Below are 22817 nucleotides of genomic sequence, written 5' to 3'. Positions count from 1 at the left end.
AAATTAATTGGGAGAATATGAGATTTTGTGATATTGACTTTCAGGCCTGCAACGTTTCTAAATTCTGTTAGTAGTTGCTGTAGATGGTATAAGGATGAGTGTGGATCTGTAAGATACAGTAACATGTCATCAGCAAACATGCTAATTTTAAAAGAGGAGGCCCCAATATCAATACCTCTTATAAGTTGGTGGTTCCTAATTGCAATAGCCAATGGTTCTATAGCTAGTACAAACAGGGCTGGGGATAGAGGACATCCCTGTCTAGTTCCTCTCTTTATAGGGATAGAGTCTGAGAATAAACCATTCATCTTGAAAGTAGCAGAGGAGTGGGAGTAAACAGCTTTGACTGCTGTGAGAAAATTATTCCCAAAGCCCAGTTGTTGGAGGATCGACTGCAGATATATTGGTTCCAGCGAATCGAAAGCTTTTTCGATGTCTAAGGAAAGAAAGGTTGTTTTTATTTTGTTTGTCTTGCAATGAGATATTAAATTTAAGGTCTTAAAAATGTTTTCAGTTATATCTTGACCAGGAATGAAACTAGATTGGTCTATGTGCACATATTCAGAAATGAAAGTGTTTATTCGTTTTGTTAAGGTTGTTGTGAAAATTTTGTAGTCATGATTCAACAAGGAGATAGGTCTGTATGAGGTCGTGTTTGTGGCATCCGTTCCTTGTTTTGGGATTACTGTAATTGTGGCTCTACTCCATGACTAGGGGATTTGACCTGTTTCCATTATCATATGGAAGCCATTGAAATTCACAAGCATAAGCAAAACTTCAACAGGAAAGAAGAAACCTTAAGAATGAACAGAGCATGGTTTCCAGTTCTGAAAAACACCAGGCTAACAAAACACTCTACACCCGACAATAGCCCTGCAGAGAAGATTAGCACATCAAGCACCAATCCATATGCAAAAGAACCTCCTCAGGATACAGTGAAGCCTCCCGCCATTAGCATTCCACACCCTGGGAAACTCTTACAGGATGACTCAGCTCAACCCCACCCCTCCTGAGTAGATATAAATGACCTGCCAACACCTTTTCCACACTGTGACACTGAAAGATCTCTGTCTTTTGGTGCTACACCTCTGAAGATGCCAGCCACAGCTGCTGGCGAAACGTCAGGAACTACAATGCCAAGACCACGGCAATACAGCCGGGAAAACCCACAACAACCATCGTTCTCCGGCCGTGAAAGCCTTCGACAATTACTTGGGTGGGATATGACAGCTGAGTGTGTTAATTTATTATTATTCTTTTTCTTTTTTTGTTTATCAATCACAATAGAATGTTCTGTTTATAGGCTATACAACTCTAATGTGTCTATAAGATTTGTGCAGATTATCAAATTTTGTCTCTACACAATACCACACTTACTACCTTGGTCTTTTGTACTTATTTAAAGCTATGTATTCTAAATGTCCTTACTTTAGTTCAATTATTTTATATATACATATATATTAATAAGTTGCTGTTTTTAACCCTGTGGTAAGTTAACGCTATAATTCAACAAATTTTGTTGTCCAAATTTCTAAATTTTATAGTGTAGAATAACTTCTTGCAGTATTGCTAATAAACAATTTATCATTTAGGCAACCTTAAATTAAAAAATAGCAGTATAAATTATTAAAAAGACAATGTGAGTTGTTAAATTAAACTTAATGATCAGTTTTTGTCACCTTGATTATTTAGTCTATTTTACTTTATAGAAATAACTATTGAGTATGTAAATACCCTCTTATCCCTTCTCTTATAACTCTAATTCCCCTTCCCTTTCCCCCTCCCCCCTTCTTGAGTACTTAATGTGTGTGTGTGTGTGTGTGTAGATAGATAGATAGATAGATAGATAGATAGATAGATAGATAGATAGATAGATAGATAGATAGATAGATAGATAGATAGATAGATAGATAGATAGACAGATAGTCTGATTTGTTCTGAAATATATATTTGTGCTTAAGTTTCCCCCCTCCCTTATCCTCCCCTGTAACCCAATTGATTTAAATCTAGTAATACACTATCACCCCTTGTATTACTCCCCCTAATTAAAGTATTAATATAATTATTAACACCCCCTCTGTTAATTAATAAAATTTTGTTCTGGTCTGAAAGGATTCAGACTGAGATAATTAATTTTTTTAATTAATACTAATAAATATTTTAAAAAGAACTAGTCCACTCTACTTTCTTACTTTATAACCCAGTTAATTATAGTCTTATATTGTTATATCACTTCCTGAGTCTTGATATTGATGAGAGCTCAAAATTCAGATAAGAATATATAAAGATAGATTTGCTGTATAAAAATAAAGTTTTATACAGTTAATAATCTTACTCTACTCTTAAATAAGTAATATGTATTCCTAATGTTATATGAAACTTACTGTTATACTATTGTATTGGTAATTTATCCCACCCCCACCATTCCCTCCCTGATTCCCCGAGTAGTTTAAACCTGAACAACCCCTTGTACTTAACTCTAAACGTTAATCTAATCTAATATTAATTATAGATATGTAAGTAAAAGATTAAAATAAAACCTAGATTTAAATATAACTATTTATAATGACTTTAGCTAGCAGTACTTGTATACTACTGTATTAAAACACACAGTAGTAATTACCACCGGCGGTAACGTGGTGCTGCTACCCAGAAACACTAGGAGCACACACAGAAAATCACACACACCCATCCCCCAAAATTATTTTGTTTGGTTTAGTTGAAAATAAGGCAGTCTGCCACAAAATCTTAAGTAGGGCGCACAGGGATCTTGCTTCCCTTCAAAGGCGATGGTGACATCAATTGTGACAGTTTTCTCTTCTGAGATTGCCCCTCAGTCTCCATGCTGGTTTCTACATCTAGGTCTTGTAGCCATTTCCATCCTGACTCTTCATCCAACGCAATGAGAAGTTTGCCTTTGTGAAGAACTGACAGCTTTGTCAAGTTCAGCCATCTGTATTTAATACTTAAACGCTGGAGAGTTGCTGTTACTGCCTTTAATGTTTTTCTTTTTTCAAGGATCTCTCCTGGTAGGTCTGGTGTAGATTGAGACTATTTTGCCCTCATGCTGAAAAAAGCCTTTTTTCCTTGCCACTTCTAGGGTCTTTTTTTTAGTATGGTAATCCGGCAATTCAACTAATATGTCTCTAGGAGAATCTTTGACACTTTGTTTCCTCGCTCCAATTCTGTAAGCTTTAGTTACAGTCAGTGTTATGCCATCCTCCAAACCAGTCTGAGTTGCCAGCCATGAAGTTATATAGGCAGTTACGCCAACTTTTTGCGTCCTCCACCCCTTTCAGTTTAATATTTTTTGTCTTGCATTTAATTCTAGTTTAAGTACTGTCTTGTAGTGATTCATTTATTGTTAGAAGCCTTTTCACTTCATTACAAGCTGTTGTGCTTGTCTCCTTCGCTTCTTCTGATTTTGTAGCCACTCTTTGAATTTCTAAGCGCATATCTGAGAGTTCATCAAGAAGTGGCTTAATCGCAAGCGAGAATTGTTGTTGAATATTGATTTCTAATCTAGACAGTTTCAGATCTAGCTGTTCTGCAGTTACTGGTTGTAATAGAACAGTGGCAGGCTGCGCGTCTGCCATCTTAACAGCTGAGGCAAACAGGCTCTCTGATGTCTGTTTTTTGTTCTGAGGGGGGAAAACCTCCTGCTGGCTTTTAAATGTTTTTGCCTGATTTCTCTTTTTATCAGAGTCAGATTTGCCCATAATATTTGCTTATTTTACCAGTTTAAATGACGATGCTGAGGTATTTAGGGGGTTGGGGAGGATGGAGATTCTTCAGTTAGCATCCATCTTCAACGGAACCCAGTGATTGATTTATGATGGACATCAGGGGATCATTGATGTGATTCTTATAAGATTTCAGCTATCAGAATTCAAAGTACAAGTGGAGGCCTTCATAGATTTCAACATCCATCACGGTAACTAAGTCAAAACGTTCCGTAAATGGACCAGATGGAGCACTCTTCTACTGCTTGAACTATATTATAACCAACACCCAAACTGGAACGTATTTCAGAGTTTTCATCAACAAAAAAAGCTTTAATTGTCATAACTAATAAGCAGGACCTGAGAATTTAAGGACTCAGACCTAGGAGTCAACAGGTGTCAAAATTCGTGGGCAAACCAAGCGATTTGTTTTTGGGGACCCTGTGTGCAACTGTTTCCACATGCTGTAGCTGCAATGATAACATAATGGAGAAACAGCTTTTACATTGCTCATCTGAGTATGTTATGTGCCATCAAGTCGCCTCCAACCTATGGTGACCCTATGAATGAAAGACCTCCAAAATGTCCTATCATTAACAGACTTGCTCAGATCCTACAAACTGGAGGACGTGACCACTTTTATTGAGTCAAGCCATCTTCTTTTAGGTCTTTTGTCCCACTGCTTTCCACCTTTCCTAGCATTATTGACTTCCAGAGAATCTTGTCTTCTCATGATGCGGCCAAAGTACGATAGCCTCAGTTTTGTCATTTTAACTTCTAGGGAGAATTCAGGCATGATTAGGTCTAGAACCCACTTATTTGTCTTTTTGGCTATCCATGGTATCTGCAAAACTCTCGTCCAGCATCACATTTCCAATGAGTCAGTTTTCTTTCTGTCAGCTTTCTTCATTGTCCCCACCAATACCCCCGTTTAAAAATCTTTTACTGCGAAGATGCTCTGGAGATGATTTAGGCTGGTCAGTTGGACTTTGTGCTACTATGTTGATGTTTATATGTATTTTAAATTGTGTAAATCTGGATGTTTTTATGGTTGCTAATTCATAATAATTGTTTTATATATTTTAACTTCTATGTATCTTTAATCCGCCCTGAGCCTGCTGGAAATGTGGGAAGGGCGGAATATAAATCGAAAATAAATAAATAAATAAATAAATAAACTTTCACATTCATACATAGTAATGGGGAATACCATAGTTTGGATTATCTTGGTCCCCAAAGAGACATCTTTATCTTTAAGCATCTTTTTTAGTCCCCTCACAGCTGCTCTTCTGAGTCTCAATCTTCTTCTCATTTCTTAGTTGCAGTCTCCCTTTTGATTGATGATTGAACCAAGGAATAGAAAATCTTGAATACTTTCAATTTCCTCATTGTCAACTTTAAAATTATGTAATTCCTCAGTATTCATTACTTTTGACTTGATGATGTTCAGCTGTAATCCTGCTTTGGTGCTTTCTCCTTTAACCTTCATCAGTAGTCGTTTCAAGTTTTCACTATTTTCTGCCAGTAATCGTGGTGTCACCTGCATATCTCAAATTGTTAATGTTGCTTACACCAATTTTCACTCCACCTTCTTCTAGATCTAATCCAGCTGTCCTTATTATATGCTCTACTTAGAGGTTGAACAGCTAGAGAGATAATATGCTTCCTTGTCTGACACATTTGCCAACTAGAAACCATTCCATTTCTCCATATTCCATCTTAAAAGTAGCCTTTTGTCGAGAGTACAAGTTGTGCATCAAAACAATCAGAAGTTGTGGCTCCCCTATTTCTTTTAATACTCTTCATAGCTTTTCATGATCCACACAGTCAAAAGTTTTGCTGTAATCTATAAAACATAGGCTGATATTCTGAAATTCCCTGGCATGTTCCATTAGCCATTGTAAATCTGCAATGTGATCTCTAATGCCTCTTCCTTTTCTGAATCCAGTTTGAACATGTAGCATTTCTCATTCCATATACGGTAAGAGTCTTTGCTGTAGGATTTTGTGCATCACTTTGCTTGCATGGGAAATTAATGTGATAGTCCGATAGTTGCTGCACTCTTTGGCATCCCCCCTTTTTTGGGAACTGGAATTTAAACTGAGCATTTCCAGTCCCTTGGTTTGTTTTCCATATTTGTTGATAGATTCTTGTTAAGATTTTATGGGCTTAGTTTATGTATCTTCTCCAGGGGTCATGTCTGAGCCCCATCCATGCCAATCCTAATACTGAACCATTGCTAACGCTGTACCTTAATGTCATTTTGCAAATGCCTTAACCATCACTCTCATTTCACAAGCATCCTGAGAACACAGCTGTCTTATCTCCTTCCTCTGAAGCTCCCAGAAGCAACCTTGCAAAGTCTGAATTGTTATATTTTAATCTTGTGCCCTTTGTCCTGTCTAGGATGATGTATAAACCCTGGAAGAAATTCCCAGAACATTTCCCGCACAAACCTGTGGTTTAGGTGGGAGGAGGGAATGATTGAGTATTTAGAGATGTACTTTCTTCAAGTTTCTATTCCTGTCAAGGAACGTGTACTGCTTAGAGGCTTTCTTCCTTCTGAGTAATCCTATGGACATATATATGGAAATGATTTGATTTCTGAATAAAACCATTTAATCAAGAGCTTGGACTTCTTGTTGCAATTGTACAGGGATCTGTCTACCATATCCTGTCACCCATAGCCTGACATTTTGACAAGAATCCTTATTTTCTTCTGTATTTGGAAACTTTGGAGAATGGCTACTGGCTTCACATCGTCAGAGCCAGATCCGAGATTAAGAGCGCCAGATGACCCTATTTCCCACCCAGTCCTGCATCTGGGATCAGGTACAGATGCTGGAAGGACTCCTATGGAGCTGGGGGCAATCCCCAGGAGAGGGATCACCCATCTTACATGGACAACTTTACCAATTCCCAGACAATGGGCACTCCGGACCCGAGAGAAGCAAGAGAGGTGGAGAGGAGTGCTGTTTGGTCACTGCCTGGGTGAGACAGGAGTACCTAGCATCTCGATGGAACCGCAGCTGACCTCCATCCCGGAGAACGAGCCAGAGATCAAGCCCATGGGGGACCCTTTATTTGGAACATCCAAAACCACTTCTGAGAGAGAAGTAGCGGATATAGCCGCGAGTGGATTAGGTGGGATTTGGTGGGATGATGAGCTGGGACATTACATAAGCCTCCCCTTGCAAAGGGAGAGTTATTTGCCATGGGGTTTGGATCTCCCTCCAGAAAGAGGCCTTGAGTCACGAAGGGATCACCAGCGATGGAAAAACATTTGCCAAGGGAGCTTATTCCTCACCCAAGACTCACCAGAACCAGATGATGGGACGGAGTTGAGAGGGGAAGATCATTTGGGTTATCTCAGTGAACAGCTCCAGGTGATGAGATACAACCTGTTGGCATTAACAGAACTTACCAGGGGTTGGAGAGGCGCGGTGGATGCCCAACGTACCCTAGCCCCAGCGGATTTACAAATGATGGGAGACCCTGGATTACCCCCTGATAACGCTGCAGAATACCGTGGATTTACAATTGACCCACTAAATAGGTGGGAAATGGGAGCTGTGGCTGGGCTAAGCAACCATGATTGGGGACAGACGCCACAGCCACCTAAGCCACAGGAGATGACAACACAATCAGTGTTGGGGGATGTCCAAATACAGGGGGACCTTGGACTACCCCCTGGCAACTGGCAGAGTTCCTAAGATTACATAGGCAATGATGGTACCTACACCTTGGAATGGAGTGCGGCCGGGCCATCAACCCGTTCAGGGGCCAGACACTGCAACCAAGAGAGGTGGAAAACAGGTACCAATCCATTGAGACCTAAGTGGCATTGATGAGAGAGGAGTTGGGACAAACTGCCCAACTAATAAACGAAATGATGAGCCTGCAGGTGGAACCAGTTTTACAACTGCTGCCAGAGGAGCAAGGGAGGGCCCCACAGATTGGCCAAGAACCAATAAATGTGGTGGGATCAACGTCTTCAGAAAGGGGAAGACTAGTTTAAGTAACTCCTGAACACTTTATGGGAGTCCAAGTGATTCTCCCAACTGCAGTTTCCAACAGTCACAGAAATATCTGTTCCACCTCCCACCATAGTGTCTGCCTGTCACGTACCCTCCCGGTGGGGCGGGGGGGGGGAATGGGTCCATCCGGAGGAGCACAGCCTATGAAAGTTCTGCCTGCCACAGCAAGCACAGGGGCACTGGTTGCCGCTGTAGGGATGAGGGTGCCCCAAACCAGCCAACTACAAGGAATCCCCATCGCCGCCCCAATGGGGGCAGGAGCATAAATGGACCACGTGCAACCGGGAAGTCCCACAGTATAACCCCCTCAAAGAGCACCGGGAAGTCAAGCACATGCCATTTACCCACAGCACACCAGGGTTCCTCAAGCCACTCCGATGGTGTATGAAGCAAATGGAGCCTATCAAATACCATTCATGGCACAGGGACACATTCAGCCACCCCCAGAGCGGCCCCAATCCAGCAGCCAGCAGGGCATCAAGGAGCAGGAGCTCCTGGAGCGCGACTGCTGCAAGGATGGTTCAAATTGGAGGCCAAGTTTGATGGAGACCCCAGAAATGGAGTTTTTTTATAGTACAAGCCATGGAGTTTTTCCAAGATTGGGGACATTTCTTTCCTACAGAAAACAGTAGAGTGAGCCATTTAGAGTGAGCCATTCACAAGCATCCTGAGAACATAGCTGTCTTATCTCCTTCCTTTGAAGCTCCCAGAAGCAACCTTGCACTGTCTGAAATGTTACAGTTTAATCTTGTGCTTTTTGTCCTGTCTAGGCTGATGTATAAACCCTGGAGGAAATTCCCAGAACATTTCCCGCGCAAACCTGTGGTTTAGGTGGGAGGGGGGAACGATTGGGTATTTAGAGATGTACTTTCTTCAAGTTTCTATTCCTGTCAAGGAACGTGTACCGCTTAGAGGCTTTCTTGCTTCTGAGTAATCCCATGGACATATATATGGAAATGATTTGATTTCTGAATAAAACCATTTAACCAAGAGCTTGGACTTCTTGTTGCAATGGTACAGGGATCTGTCTACCATATCCTGTCACTCATAGCCTGACACCAGGTGCTCTGTTTCTCCCAATTGCTTTGAGTGCAGCTTTTACTTCAGTTTCTAAGATTTCTGGTTCTTCATCCAAAGATTCTTCTTTGAAGGTATCTGTCATCCTTCCATCTGTATAGTTTTTCAGTGTATTGCTTTTATCTTTATTTTGTCCTGATCAGATACTGTTATTTCAATGTTGATCTTTCAGCATCCTGAACCATGGCTTAAATTTCCCTTTGATTTCTCGGATCTTACGGAACAGATCTCTTGTTCTTCCTTTTTTGTTGTTGTCTTCTATTTCTTTACACTGGTTATTATAATAGATTTCTTTGTTTCTGCATGCAAGTTGCTGAAAAGCTGCATTTAGAATTCTAACTCTATTTCTGTCATCTTTTGCTTTTGCTTCTCATCTATCTTTAGCAATTTTAAAAGTTTCCTCAGTTATCCATGTAGGCTTCTTTCTTTTGGCTGTGGGAACAGTCATTGCACATTCTTCCTTGATAATATCTCTGGTTTCAGACTATAGTTCTTGTGGTTCATGATAAATTAAACTTAGTATTGCAAATCTGTTATTTACATGGTCAGGAATATTAGATTGTATTTTGGCACTATAATGCTTTCGATGTTTCTCTTCAGCTTTCTAATTTTTGATATTAGCAAAAACTTGAATGATGGTTATGTTAACAGGCCTTCTATGTAGTTTGATATTAATCAGTCAGACATTCTGTTGTAGTTCTTGGCTGCTTGTGCTATATCTTGTCCCAACTATTAAAGCAACACCGTTTCTTCTGAGTTTTTCATTTCGGCAGTAAAACATTTTGTGGTTTTCTGACTGAAAATGTCCTGAGTCAGTCCACATTAGTTAATTTGCACCCATGATTGCAATGTTCCATTTTTTCTTTTACAACTTCTAGTTTACCTGGCTTCAGGTTTCTCACATTCCATGTTCCTATTATGTGTGTTGCACAGCTTTAGATGTTCCTTTTGCATCTATTTGCATCAGCAACTGGATATCCTTTTGGTTTTTAACTCATTCCCATAATTAAGAACAGCACTATTCGTCTTTCCCAGTAGCCAACTGAGTGCCATCTGACCCGGATGCATCTTAGTTTGCTGTCTCAGCTTTGACCATTCCGCCTTGAGTGACTCTTCCAGAAGTTTAGACCAGGGGTGTGCGATTTGGGTTTCCAATTCAGGATAAATACCCAAATCAGACCAGATTTGTAAAGATAAAGAGTTTCCGAATTGGGCCCAGCATGCTGGCCCTGATTCGGAAATGCCAAATTGAAGCTTCCCTAAGCGATTCAGGTCGCTTCGGAAAACTTTGAGGTGCTTTCAAAACCCGTGGCTGGCTTCAGCTGACCGGCACGGAGCTCCCTCCTCCACTGGTCAGCTGGAGGCAGCCCTGGGGTTTGAATTTAAAGTGCCTGAAAGGGGCTTTAAACTTCAGCTGGGAGGGGGAATTCCCCCCTCCCAGCTGAAGCCGGGGAAGCCCTGAAACAGGCACTTTAAATTTCAGCTGGGAGGTGAGGAATTCCCCCTTCCCAGCTGAAGTCTGGGGAAGCCCCAAACGGGCACTTTAAACTTCATCTGGGAGACCAGCAGTGGCAGTTCTTTTAATATGCAGCTTTAGGTCAAAAACAAGCATTTTGGCTCATGCAAGGAAAGCAATAAAGAATCAGTGTAGATTCCCAAAGAGTGAGGTTGGTGCTCTTAATGTCTACTGCTCTTCAGGAATTGAAAGCAAATTCTGTATGAACTATAGCTACCATATAATTATGCCCTATCTCACATAAAGCATGCTGTGATGGACAGGCCTGGCTCCAACTCTTCCTCTCCTGAGAAACAACCAATGAGAGTGGGCGGAATGCTGGGCCAATGAGAGTTTGAGTCCTTTTGAGAGAGTGAGAGGCTGACAGAAAGGGTTTTGGATGCTGCTGAGAGAAGGCAGCAGAGAGAGAGAGCTGGCAGTTAATCTGTTTTGTTACACTGAAACATTCTCTGTTTAACCCCAGTATATTTATGAGTTTAAAACTATTCACTCCTAGGTTCCATCCTGTAAATAAAGTTTAATTTTGTTTTCCTTAAACCTGACTGGCTTGAATCATTGGCTGAGGGAAAATATCACACACAGAGACATCAAGTTTAAGTAAATGGTGGCAACATATATAGGGAAAGTTAACTCTAAGTACCCTTTCTCCAATACCCCTGGGCTGTAGCTGGGAGAGGGGAAGTAAATAGAGAGAATGGGCTGCCTGTCTGGTGGAGCTTATGGAAGAGGAGAGAGGGGATCCTGTGAAAATTTAAGTCAGGGCTTTCTTCATGCTATGGTGGAGGTTAGACACGTGGCATTTGGTGACCAGCCCTTACCTGCCTGAAAAGCTCCAAACCTATGAAGGGAGGTTTAGGGTGGGTAGCAGGGCATGTGAAAGGCTAAGTCCTCCATACATGCTAATTACCTTGACAAGGTATCTGAACCACTGATTAATGTCATTAAAAGCAGTTTGCTTTGCAGGTACTTATTAAGATCTGGAACAGTAACTGGGTGAACTTGAGTTGTGGGTGTTCCATAGATTTCAAGGTACCAGCCAACCACATTCTGGGGTATTTATACCTATATTTTAGAGTTTGCACACATACCTGACTGAGGTTTGAGTGCTGCTGATGGAATGCTGATGTCAATTTTCGTTGACGGTTACCAAAGCCAGAAGGATGGTTTGTTTTTGTACGAGCAGATCGACGCTTAATCAGAGGTTGGCAGGTGGCATCTAGCAAAATATACATAGGTCAAAAAGATGTACAAACAGGTCAAAATGAGACACTTTTAATATTTCATTTAATTATATATGTCAGATATCTCTATTTTTGCCATTGACTAAACATTTGTGAGTATTGCAGAATCCTATGGGGGGTGTTCTGTGGTGGGGAGCCGAAATTGCATCTGCAAATTCTTGATCATTTTTTAGTTTGGGCACAGTACAAAAGTGAGCGGACAGAAATGCAAAAGCTATACTCCATAGAATATACCAATGCAGTAAAACAAGTTCCAATTACCTCTGTGTGTTATTTGCTCATCTGCCTCTAATCTGTTCTCTATCCTCATTGGTGGCACCACCACGGCGCAGACAGCTGGTTTGGCTTCCAAATTTGTTGAGGTTCTTGTTTCTGGGTTTTCCCTGGTGTCTTCTGCAAAACTGTTTTCTAGGAATGGACTGTCATGGCCTGAAGAGTCTGAACTGGGGGAGCCATCCACAGTATCACAGCCACTTTCTTGATCATCATCTGACATACTATAGTATAGCAATAAAGTAAAACACTATTACAAATGGTATGTGCTTTTATATGATATTATAGATTGTCCTATTAACTTGAATTTATTCCTTCTGAAGCACACATTGAAGAAGAAGGAATGTAGAAATAAGTAAAATCACAGAAAAGATTTCATATTTTAAATTTTGCTGTTTGAACATGACTTCTTAAAAAACACAACTTCTACTCCGATTTTAAGTCAGAGCTGGGGAGATTGTTGGTGTGGCCCATCACTGACCTCAGAATCACCTGTAGCATAATGCCAACCTTTACTATTGCCGTTTTCTTCTTAAAACATTCTTCACCTATCAAAACTGCTGAAATGTATTCCCCACTGAAATCAGCATTTGTTACTTCCCTTACAATGTAGTTCAGATTGAGGACAAACACAGTGTGCTGCGCTGGCAAATAAATAGATACTTATTATACAATACTTGGTATGATCACAAAAAAAATGTATTTACTTCATTTATACCCCATCTTTCTCTCCAATAAGGACTTAAAATAGCTTACACAATTTTCTCCTTAATTTATCCTCTCCTCATAACAACCCTGTGAGGTAAGTTAAGATGAGAGTGTGTGACCTGCCCAAGGTCACCTAGCAAGCTTCCATGGCAGACTGGGGATTTTGTTTGTTTGTTTATCTATTTATCTATCTATTTATTTACTTATTATTCTGCCCTCCCCACTTTCCAGCAGGCTCAGGGCGGATTACAAGATACATAAAGGTTAATATATATAAAACAATTATTATAATTAACAATTCTAAAAACATCTCATTTACACAGTATTTGTATTTGACAGAGGGAGCCTGACTCTCCAAAGCGCATATCCTGGAAATCTTGTTGGGCTTTAAGGTGCTACTGGACTTGAATCTTGCTCTTCTACTACAGACGAATTTGGCTATCTACTCTCCTACTACAGTCCAACATCTGAAACTAACCTCCTATAAATAACTTTGGTATGTTTTGGTGCTACAGGCCTCAAATCGTGCATTTATAGGATTAATTACAAGATTGCGTATGGCATGAAATAATCTTACATTTTCAGCGCTGGTAATTTTAATGTGGCATTTTAAAATAGGAAGATCTACACTTGAGCCATTTTTACCCCCAATACTGTTTCAGATACATACATAACATAAAAGGAATCCAAATTAACTACATGCGAGTCCAGCCCAGTGGGCAAATCAGCTTTTAAAAGAGAACATCCTCCAAAAGGAACAGGCTTGGGAACATCAGGGCTTAGCCAGACAGGAAAGGTATTTTCTCCCACCATCTCCCACCTGGGGTGGTGGTGGTGGTCAGTGACTTTCTTGTAAGGGAAAGAGTGCTACAAAAAAAAGGTGCCACCTACATTCTGATTTACATAAAAAGTGTGGCCTACAAAGCAGCATTTTTTGCTGTAGCAACTGGGGAAGGAGAATCAGAACTATAAATATGTTTAATTACTGTTTCTTGTAGAGATGATAATCTCATTTATGCTTACTATGACAAGCATGGTATGTAATTAATTGATTCTAGCTATGTGTATTTGATGATCACCCCCTGCAAAACCTTTTCTATATGCTTGTGAGGAACTCTCGTTTGCAGTGACGTATGATTTTAAGCAAGTAAACTGAATTGACTGGCTGCATGTTACTGTTACCAGGAAAAAAACCTGCTATTTTTCAATCAAAAAAGGTCCCCAAGTTACAGCTGTTTGAGGTTGTGAACAGCAGCAAACCAATACAAAGAAGGTAAGCTTTTGGGGGTCTTTTTTAAGAAACCACCACCACACATTTTCATGCTGTAAAATATTAGCTGTGGAATTAGTGGTTCAGTTCCAATAACTTCTCTCATCTTTTTAATTGGGGGAGCCTAGTTACTATAGTGATTGTTGTCAGGGAAGCAAGATAATTCCACAATGGATACAAATCCAAGACTTTAAATAAAGCTGCTCATTTCAGTCCTCTGCCAGTATGTAGAAAACTTAATTTTAAAAATTTGTATTCAGGAGTTAGTGACACAACAGAGCTTTAACCACTAGGTAAGAAGACCACCAGAAAAAAACTGCTGCTTGCATCTTAGAAAGCAGTTTTGAACACATATTTTAGGACACCAATATCAATCATCTTCCGGTACAATATATGACTGGCATATCCAACCAAGAAACGTGTTCACTCAAAACAATTCTAAACCTTCAACATATGAATGATTAAAACTAAAAGTCTATACTCGGTTTGGTAAAGTTTCTCTCCCTATAGTCTTTTTCAAACATATCTCCTCATCACAGATGAATTGTAACAATGATGCATAAAGCTGAATAGGCAAGCTTATATAGTGTATTATATAGGTACGCTTATATTGTATATGCCTACATCTCAGGATTTCTTTCAAAAATAGCCTTTACATAAAACCCAGTTCATAAAAGATGACTTACCTGTTGTGCCTTTTACAAGGGGATGGACTGGACTGTCCAGAAGAACTAGTGCTCAAAGTGCTATCAGGACTGCTTAATGAACATACACGGTCAATATTTAGTGTACTCTGGCAAGCTTCACAATCAAGGCTATCTTTACACCTGATATATGAAAAAAAGAAAGTTAGATGTGCCTAAAGATGGTAGTTCTCAGGAGGGACAGGGTTTTTTCCTCCAAGAACCTTCCTCCAATTTTTCCACTGGAAAAATTTGGGAGCTCACAGGAAAAATAACTCATATGGAATATTTTATCTTATAAAATGCTTCTTAAAGCAAGATGTTTCACACTCACACTGGAAAAAAACTCCTATGAAATATTTTCTCTTTTTGATTGAGAAAACCCTTACCTTACAAAGCATTTTACTCATTACAAATGTACAGCATGAAAATATCTGAGAAATTTTTGGCAGCACGCTGAAAAACAACTCCTTATTTTTTTGACATAAACAACATTTTCAAGAATATTTTTATTTAAATGTAAGTATTTTGGCAACAATTAATGATAATACATTATTACAGTGTTCAGTGTTTTCAGTGTTATAAAGTTTAGCTTAATATCCAAATATGCCAGTAGTCCTACCTATTGTGACTCAAGAGTTTCTGCCCAAATAATACACTTTGTTTTAAAACAGTATTTTCTATTTTCAACTTATATTTTCCTCTACCTTTCAGATGGCAAAAACTAAAGAAACATGTAGCATGTAGTGCAGCAGTCTGCAACTGTTTCTCAGATCCTGGGTATACTTGTGATTTTTCTTATAGAAAATAAGATATTTATACTTTTAAATTCCATGAATATGTTAAAAAGTACAATTTTATATGTTGATTAAGTTATACACAATGCATTTTATATTCTTCACTCAGTAAAAATAGTTTAGGATTGACAAGAAAGTAAGTATTATATGTATGTCAATTTTTGCAATATTTCTGTCCCCCCTGCCCTTTCCCTATGGCTTCAAAATACAAGTTCTTCTGCCTGCATTTAGTTTTCATTATACTTTGTCTCTTTTATGGTTTGTGTATAAATCTGCCAATCTGGAGGAGAAGTTGCAGACAAAAGCAGATTGAAGTTTGGCCTACAAAAATGTTTAGCTGATGCTAACTTTAAAAATAAAGAATAGACCATATGTGCCTATTTATTAATGCTAAATATTTAGGCAGCTTCATGTTACAGGCAACAAAGGAAAACCCTTACAGTCCCAGCACACAAAATGTTCTAAGGAAAGCAAAAGTTAAAATTGAAGAACGTCTTACTCCGCAAGTGGATGCCTTTGCGCCAAATCTTCATCATCCGTGTCACTGCTGATGGTAATCACACTGACCGCTGGACTTGGGGAATCTGCAATGACGATAGCCTGCCGTTGTTTGTTTGAAACAGATGAATCAGGGTCCAGCCCATCAGATGATTTGCGGCAGTTGCCGCCTTCTTGGCCCTCTGAATTATGATTGTCCTGTGTTTCTACACAACTTAGTTTCTCACCAGCCTTCACGTTAATTATCTTTGGAGACACAAATGCTGAATTTTGGATATTGGTATTTTGTAACACATTACTCCTGTGAAGAAGACATATATTTAGACACTTTGTAAAAATGGTTCTTCTGAAAGAAATTTTATTTTGCCCTCTCTCCCCATGTTAATTTAAACTAGAACACAAACTTTGAACAGCAATGAGTATAAATTAATGAATGAAACATAAAACAATGAACATACAAAAAACACTGTAAATGTTTTCAGAGAAATAATGGAAAATTTCCCAGATTACTATTGCAAATCACAAGCAGGGTTTTTTCAGATGCTGCAATGCAAGGTTTAAAATTGGATTTACCAATGAAATGTAGTACAATATGCTGAAGGTACCATTCTCTTAAAAAGGAAAGAAGGAATGAAGAAATGCTGGCTTAGACACCATAGACATTTTTGAATCAAATTCAAAATCCACTGAATTCTCTAGGAATTATCTTCACTAACTTCAGTGGATATGAATCTGGGGTTACTTAACGTAGTCCACCAATGTAACTGTCCTTCATGGCCTTGGATATCTCCGTTACTGAAATGTCCCATACCTTTGTAAAAACCTTCTGTAGTGATGGGGTACATTTTCTCCACAGAGCACTTAAAGTGTTTCTTGCTGCCAGCAAAAGAAAGACTATTCTTAATACTATTCTAAGTCATATTATGACCACTATTACACAATGTCTCTATTTTCAATACTTCACGTTTGACAAACCCTCATGCACATAAATTTAGGAACAACTAACTAGGGATACCTGAATATTTTACATCACCAAACCAAAATATGCTGCTGCAGCTACATAATCACAGTTATTACTGTCACCAGAACAGATTAAAGGGCAGCAGATGCTAATTTACAATGCAAAACCATTTTTGTCCTTATCCCTTGGTTGTTAGTAGACTTCTGAAAAATTTAAGCTGTTTCTCAATATTTAATTTTAAGTAAGTCAATTTTCTAAACTACTCTGTATGTAACAACAATCTTTTGAGCATGCAGTGCTTATAGTATACTTTCACTTTGTGAATGTATGATCATATATTTATTTTTACATCTAAACCAGCCAGAACCACCATACAACAATACCAACCTGTTTTGGCATACTTTATTTCTCTTGGTTGATGTGGGCTGAGGCCAGACAACATGAGCAATGCCCACATTGATTGGTTGAGGGGCAGATAAAGTTATTTGATTGGTTAAAAGAGACTGTGTCATTACTGAGTTGTAATGGCTGCCATGCGAAATCACTTTCCTAAAGAGAACAAAGAAATTATTATTTGAATAAATAAAAGTTGCTAAGGTTTTAGACACAGAAACTGTTTTACAATGGCAAAACTATTTGGACATACCCCCAATCTCCAAGCCTCTGCGGACATGAATCAGAGGCTAGGGTTGTAGCAGTAGCCACAGGAGTTACTTGTTGCCATGCTGGAAGCAATATTTGCTGTGTTCTATTAGACCAGGTCTGTTATAAACACAAAAAACATTATAGAGTACATGGATGTTACATGAAAATTAATATCACAAAAAGATATTGCTGAAAATGAAAGTATAATAACAAACAAGTTAACATACCTGAGAAAGGACCCCTCTTATCTGGAGTGGCTGTAGGGTTGGGGCTTGTGTTACTAGTGGCACTGCATTATCTACCCTTACAGAGTAACCATTAGGCTTCCCATGAGTTGTTGGAATGCCTTATTTAGAAAGGGAAAAAAGTTAAATTTTAATCCTACATATTTCATATTAAGTACACAACATTAAATTCCAAGTTCTTTGATGTAAAAAAACTCTAATCGCATTAATTATATTCTTTCCATTATCATCTTTGTAACCTGATGTACATTTTCTTAAGGAAAATTCTGCTTCAGTAGCTCAAACAATCTTCCAGGCTTTGAAATTTGGCACAACACACAAATTAGGCTAACCATAGCTTACTACTAATTGCAATTTGTCTACAAACCAGGAACTGAAATCCCTTGTCACCAAACCTCTGCAGGCCTACCACAAAACCAGAGGTTAGTGTGGTAGCAAGAGCCACAAATGTTTGTTCTATTAAAGTTCAATGTAGGAAATATGAGTGCTGGCATGCCCAAAACCAAGTTAACCAGTATTAAACTGAAGCGCAGCATAACAAAGGTAGAAATCGCAGCCAGAAAATTACAGAACAACTTGTTCGGGTTATATCACTCATCACTTATATCCTTTGTAGTTCTTGGATTAAGGTGCTAGCCCATGCTATAACTCTTTAAGCAGCAAGTACTATAAAGCTGAGAAGCCTTTGCTTATATCTGGCATTGACAGAAGTTCCTTCTTTTGAAATCAAGTGTTACCGTTTTGGACTGTAGAAAACTATCCATTGTCATGAATGTACGAGTGTGCACCAAAAAAACTCCAGTTGAACTGGAGCTGGGTTTCAAGGATACCAAAAAAATTCAGAATTCCTGAAATCCAGGTCAAATTCTCTAATGTGGTTAGAGAATCTCAAATTTACTTGGCCATCATTCCTGACAGGGAAACCTACTTGGGGGCTGGGGGGAGGGGGCATTGTTCAAGTAAACTCCACTGCAGGGAACCTACTCTTGACTAACCATTTAAGACCTGCCAAGGTTTAGGAAGATTGGACCCCTGGGATCCAATTCTATGGGCCCCTAAACAAGGTGCCCCCAACCACACTCCATTGTTCCCTATGTGGAAACATTTCCAAGGCTTTGCAGGCAAAGACAACCCCTGACCAAAAGCCAATCCCAAATGCAAATCCCACTTCCAATGGAAACTGAACCAACAGAGCTCAATAGAACCAAACTACAAAGGGAATCAATGTTGAACAAGAGAGTCTTAATGTCGTACCAGAGAATCCCAAACTGAAGCAAGGGGTGGGTGCATGAGGCTCGCCAGAGCTGCAGAGTTTAAAAGGTAGCTGGTGGCAACTTGAAGGGCTCTTTTGGAGCTTGGGCAAGGGTGCAAGGGTGAAATGGGAATCCACTCTGCCTGCTGCCTTCATCCCACACTGGCCTTGTACTGTTCTCCTGCCATGGTGTAAAGCTTGCCTCCACTTTGCACTGCTTCTCACTGGCTGCTGCTCTGGCCCGCACCAGCCTCACGCTGCTCTCCTGCTGCAGCATGAAGATCGCCTCCACTTCACATCACTGCCCTCTCACTCACTGCTGCTCCATCTCTGCTGGCTTCCTGTTTTCTTCTCTGTGAGGTGAAGGCCGTGCAGTAAAATAATCTGGTCCATCAGAATTTGGCTCCCTGGATCTGTTCTGGGATTCTCCAGTGTGATCCAGCTATTTACCCAGTTCACGAATCCCAGATCACACACCCGTACATGAATACTGAACTTAATAGCACGGTGGTCATTGTTCCCAACTAGTGCAGCAACAGCTGCATCTTCACCAAATCCAAGATCACTATCTGTCTCGTTGGCTCTGGTCCAAAACAGTAACATTTGATTTCAAAATATTTGATTAACAAAAATTAGGGTAATAGTTAAAAGTAAGGTGGAAGGGAAACACAAGAGAATCAAATCCCTAGAAAATGTTTGGAAGCTATTTAAAACCACACTAATCGCATTCCCCAGGTTGGGAAATGTACTGCCATGTCTAAAAGGATGACTGCGTGGTTAATGACCCAAGTCAAGGAAGCCATAAAAAGCAAAAAGACTTATTTTAAAAAGTGGAAGGCCTCCCAATGAAGTGAGCTGCAGAGACCACAGGGTATGTCAAAAAAACTGTAAATTAATAATTAAGCATGCAAAAAGAAAATTTGAGAAGCGGATTGCTAAAATCATCAAGACAAACAAACATTTCTTCCAATATATCCTGAGCAGAAAACTAATCAGAGAATCAGTTGGGCCAAGGAATAAAAGGACTGCTAAAGGAGGATGGGGAAATAGCAGAGAAGCTCAATTAATTTTCAGCATCTGTGTTCACTATGGAAAGTGTGGGGCACGTACTCAAGCCACAGCCACTGCTTTCAGGAAGGGAATCTGAAGAACAGAGTCAAATTGAGATGAGAAAAAACAGTTCTAGACCTACTGGGGAAGAAATGGGCAGTTTTTGTAATGGAAGTAAGTAAGCAGTGGGGTTCCACAAAGATTGGTATTAGGGCAGTGCAGAGACTGAGAGCAAGAATGAGAGAAAAAGAGACCATGGAGTCATAGTGGATAGCTCAATGAAAGTGTCAACCCAGAGTGCCACAACAGTGAAAAAGGAGAACTCTATGCTGGGGATTATTAGAAAAGAGACTGAAAAATAAAAATCAATATTATAATACCATTGTATAAATTCGTGGTGTGGCCTCATCTGGAATACTGTGTGCAGTTCTGGTCAATGTATCTCAAAAAGAACGTTGCAGCTGTCAAAAGTATAGAAGAGGGCAGCCAAGATGATTAGGGGGTCGTAGTACCTTTCCTATGAGTGGGGGGGAGGGGAGAGACATGATTGTGGCCCTCTAAGTAACTGGTTGGCCACTATGTGAGACAGGATGCTGGCCTAGATAGACCACTGGTCTGATCCAGCAGTGCTTAAGTTCTCCAAAGTCTTCACCATTTTAGTCCTAGGCCAATGTCCTAAAACTTCTTGAACCTGTGGGCACAGGGTGGTGGGTGCAACCCCAAAATATCCAATGTGGGAGGTGGAGCTAACCCCAAAATGGCCACCACAGGAAGTGGAGAAATACACACAAACACAAACACAGGAAGCCCAAATGCAGGGGGCAAGAAGAGTAATTTTAAAATACACTGGACAAGAGGGGAGAGAGAGAGAGAGATTAAAACCAACACTGTGGTATCAGCTGCTGCCCAAATGTTATTTTAATCTGCACAGCCAATCAGATCTTCACTGGCTACTCAGAAGAGTAGCCTACTGGCAGCAGCACCATTGCCCACTTTCTAAAAACACATGGCAGGCATCATAAAATGGGTCAGCAGGTGCCAAGATGCCCATTGGCACTACAGTGGGGACCCCTGTCCTAGATTCTCAAGTGATACACACACGCACACACACACACGAAATTTGGTCAAGGAAGTATGAGACAGTTTCTTTCTAAAACCAAGGCAGACAAAGGGAAGATCTCATTAGGGAACACTACCCAGACAGCATCTGCTAAAGCATGTCAGATTAAGAACAGGACGGATGTAGCTAGACCTGCAAAGCTTATACATCTTCTCTGTGTGTTGTGCGTCTCAACGCTTAAAGGTAAAACTGCTCTTCAGATTTTAACAGATATTTTCAAACAGATGCAAACCCTTGCATTCTGACCTTTCACCCAATGTTTACAAAACCTTGCCAACTTTAAAAAGCTTGCAATAGACAGTAATAACTCTTTTTATATGTGAAATGCATACATGAGACCAAATGAAATTTAGTTTGATAATTGCTTGTCATTTCAATTAACTTGTGCGGTGCTTTTATGCACAACAGAAGTGACAAGAAAAATGTGAAACTGCTCTACTAGTGGCTAGAAACATCTTGTTTTAAAAAGATTACTCATTTCATGTTAAAATAAAGTTATTTTTACTAGCAAGACAATGGATATAAGCATTATATAGTGCCTCGAAATGCAATCATAAGACTCCATTATCATCTTAAATTTTATTTATTTTGTCTAAAAATTAAACTCTTGCCTATCATAGTTCTCAGTGTGAATCAGCTGAATCAATGACAATGGAAAAGTTAATAATCTTTGCTTTTGTTCCCTAGTCTTCAAAGATCAGATTCTACTATCACACTAGTGAATCCCTAGATCAGAATATGCTAGGTGGCACAATTATATGGCAGGAAAATTTAGAATTATTTAACAACAAAGATTTCAGAAGTATGAATGAAAGATTTTACTCTTTTCTGGATAATTAATAAGATCTCACAGCATGTTTTGCACAAATTTAACACACAAGCAACCTGAGTGTTAACAAAGTATACTTTCTAGTTGCTTTGAAAGCATTTTACCTCACAAGCCTTGTTCCAGGCTATAGAATTGGATCCTATATCTTCTGCTTGCACTCTTCTCCAATTGTTGCAGAGGGACCACTGTGCACCACTGCACAGTGCAAATTCCTCTGGCACTATTTGGCTTCCACCCAGTATCAGAAAGACCAATATCTTTCAAGCAGTTTAAAAGTGCTAATGCCAAAGGAACATGCACTCCACAGTGGAAGACTGTCTCTGCAACAGAGAAAAAGGAGCACAAGTGAAAAGGCACAGGATTCAAGACATATTTTCTGTATCCAAAGCTCTGTAAATACAGTGTATGAAATAAAAAATAAGGTTCGTATCCTAATGTAAGGTGCTGTTCTATTGGCACAGCAGAAGCTGTGATGTGTCTTTTTCCATATGCAGATGAGGGGAGGGAAGTTTTTTTCCAAATCCCCATTCTTCATGCAGACTTCCAGTATGCTACCCACTGCTTTGAGAGCACTGACCCACCAGAGTACAATTTCAAGGGGCATAGGCTGCAGCAAGAGGGAGCAGGCATGGTAGTGGCCTCCATCTAGTATGACTCTTTTCATACTGCTTAAGATCCAAGACATTATTTTTTCCATTTAATAATAAAGTGCCATCAAGTTATAACCCATTTATGGCAACCACTCATGGAGTTTTCATGGCAAGAGACATTCAGAGGTGGTTTGCCAATGCCTGCCTCTGTATGGAGGTCTCTCATCTAAGTACGAACCATAGCCAATCCTGTTTACTGCCATATTATAGTAGTATTCAGGCATCATGGTAACGGCAAAATAA

General features: G+C 39.7%; 1 protein-coding gene across 3 annotated transcripts in view; it reads right to left on the bottom strand.

Moving 5' to 3' along the window:
- The window catches only part of HIPK3 (homeodomain interacting protein kinase 3), a 164206-nt gene that overhangs the window by 6793 nt on the left and 134596 nt on the right, over positions 1 to 22817 (bottom strand). For all 3 annotated transcript variants that reach the window (XM_054970560.1, XM_054970559.1, XM_054970561.1), the window contains exons 9-15: positions 17656 to 17774; positions 17430 to 17545; positions 17171 to 17332; positions 15824 to 16123; positions 14531 to 14671; positions 11855 to 12090; positions 11441 to 11568 (exon numbers count right to left, since the gene is read on the bottom strand). In XM_054970560.1, the coding sequence (XP_054826535.1) occupies positions 11441 to 11568; positions 11855 to 12090; positions 14531 to 14671; positions 15824 to 16123; positions 17171 to 17332; positions 17430 to 17545; positions 17656 to 17774 (1202 nt within the window). The remainder of the gene's footprint in view (positions 1 to 11440; positions 11569 to 11854; positions 12091 to 14530; positions 14672 to 15823; positions 16124 to 17170; positions 17333 to 17429; positions 17546 to 17655; positions 17775 to 22817) is intronic.

This window comes from Eublepharis macularius, chromosome 2, assembly GCF_028583425.1.
Source record: "Eublepharis macularius isolate TG4126 chromosome 2, MPM_Emac_v1.0, whole genome shotgun sequence".
In the NCBI taxonomy this organism is placed as follows: domain Eukaryota; kingdom Metazoa; phylum Chordata; class Lepidosauria; order Squamata; family Eublepharidae; genus Eublepharis; species Eublepharis macularius.
This window is presented reverse-complemented; position numbering and strand designations above follow the sequence as displayed.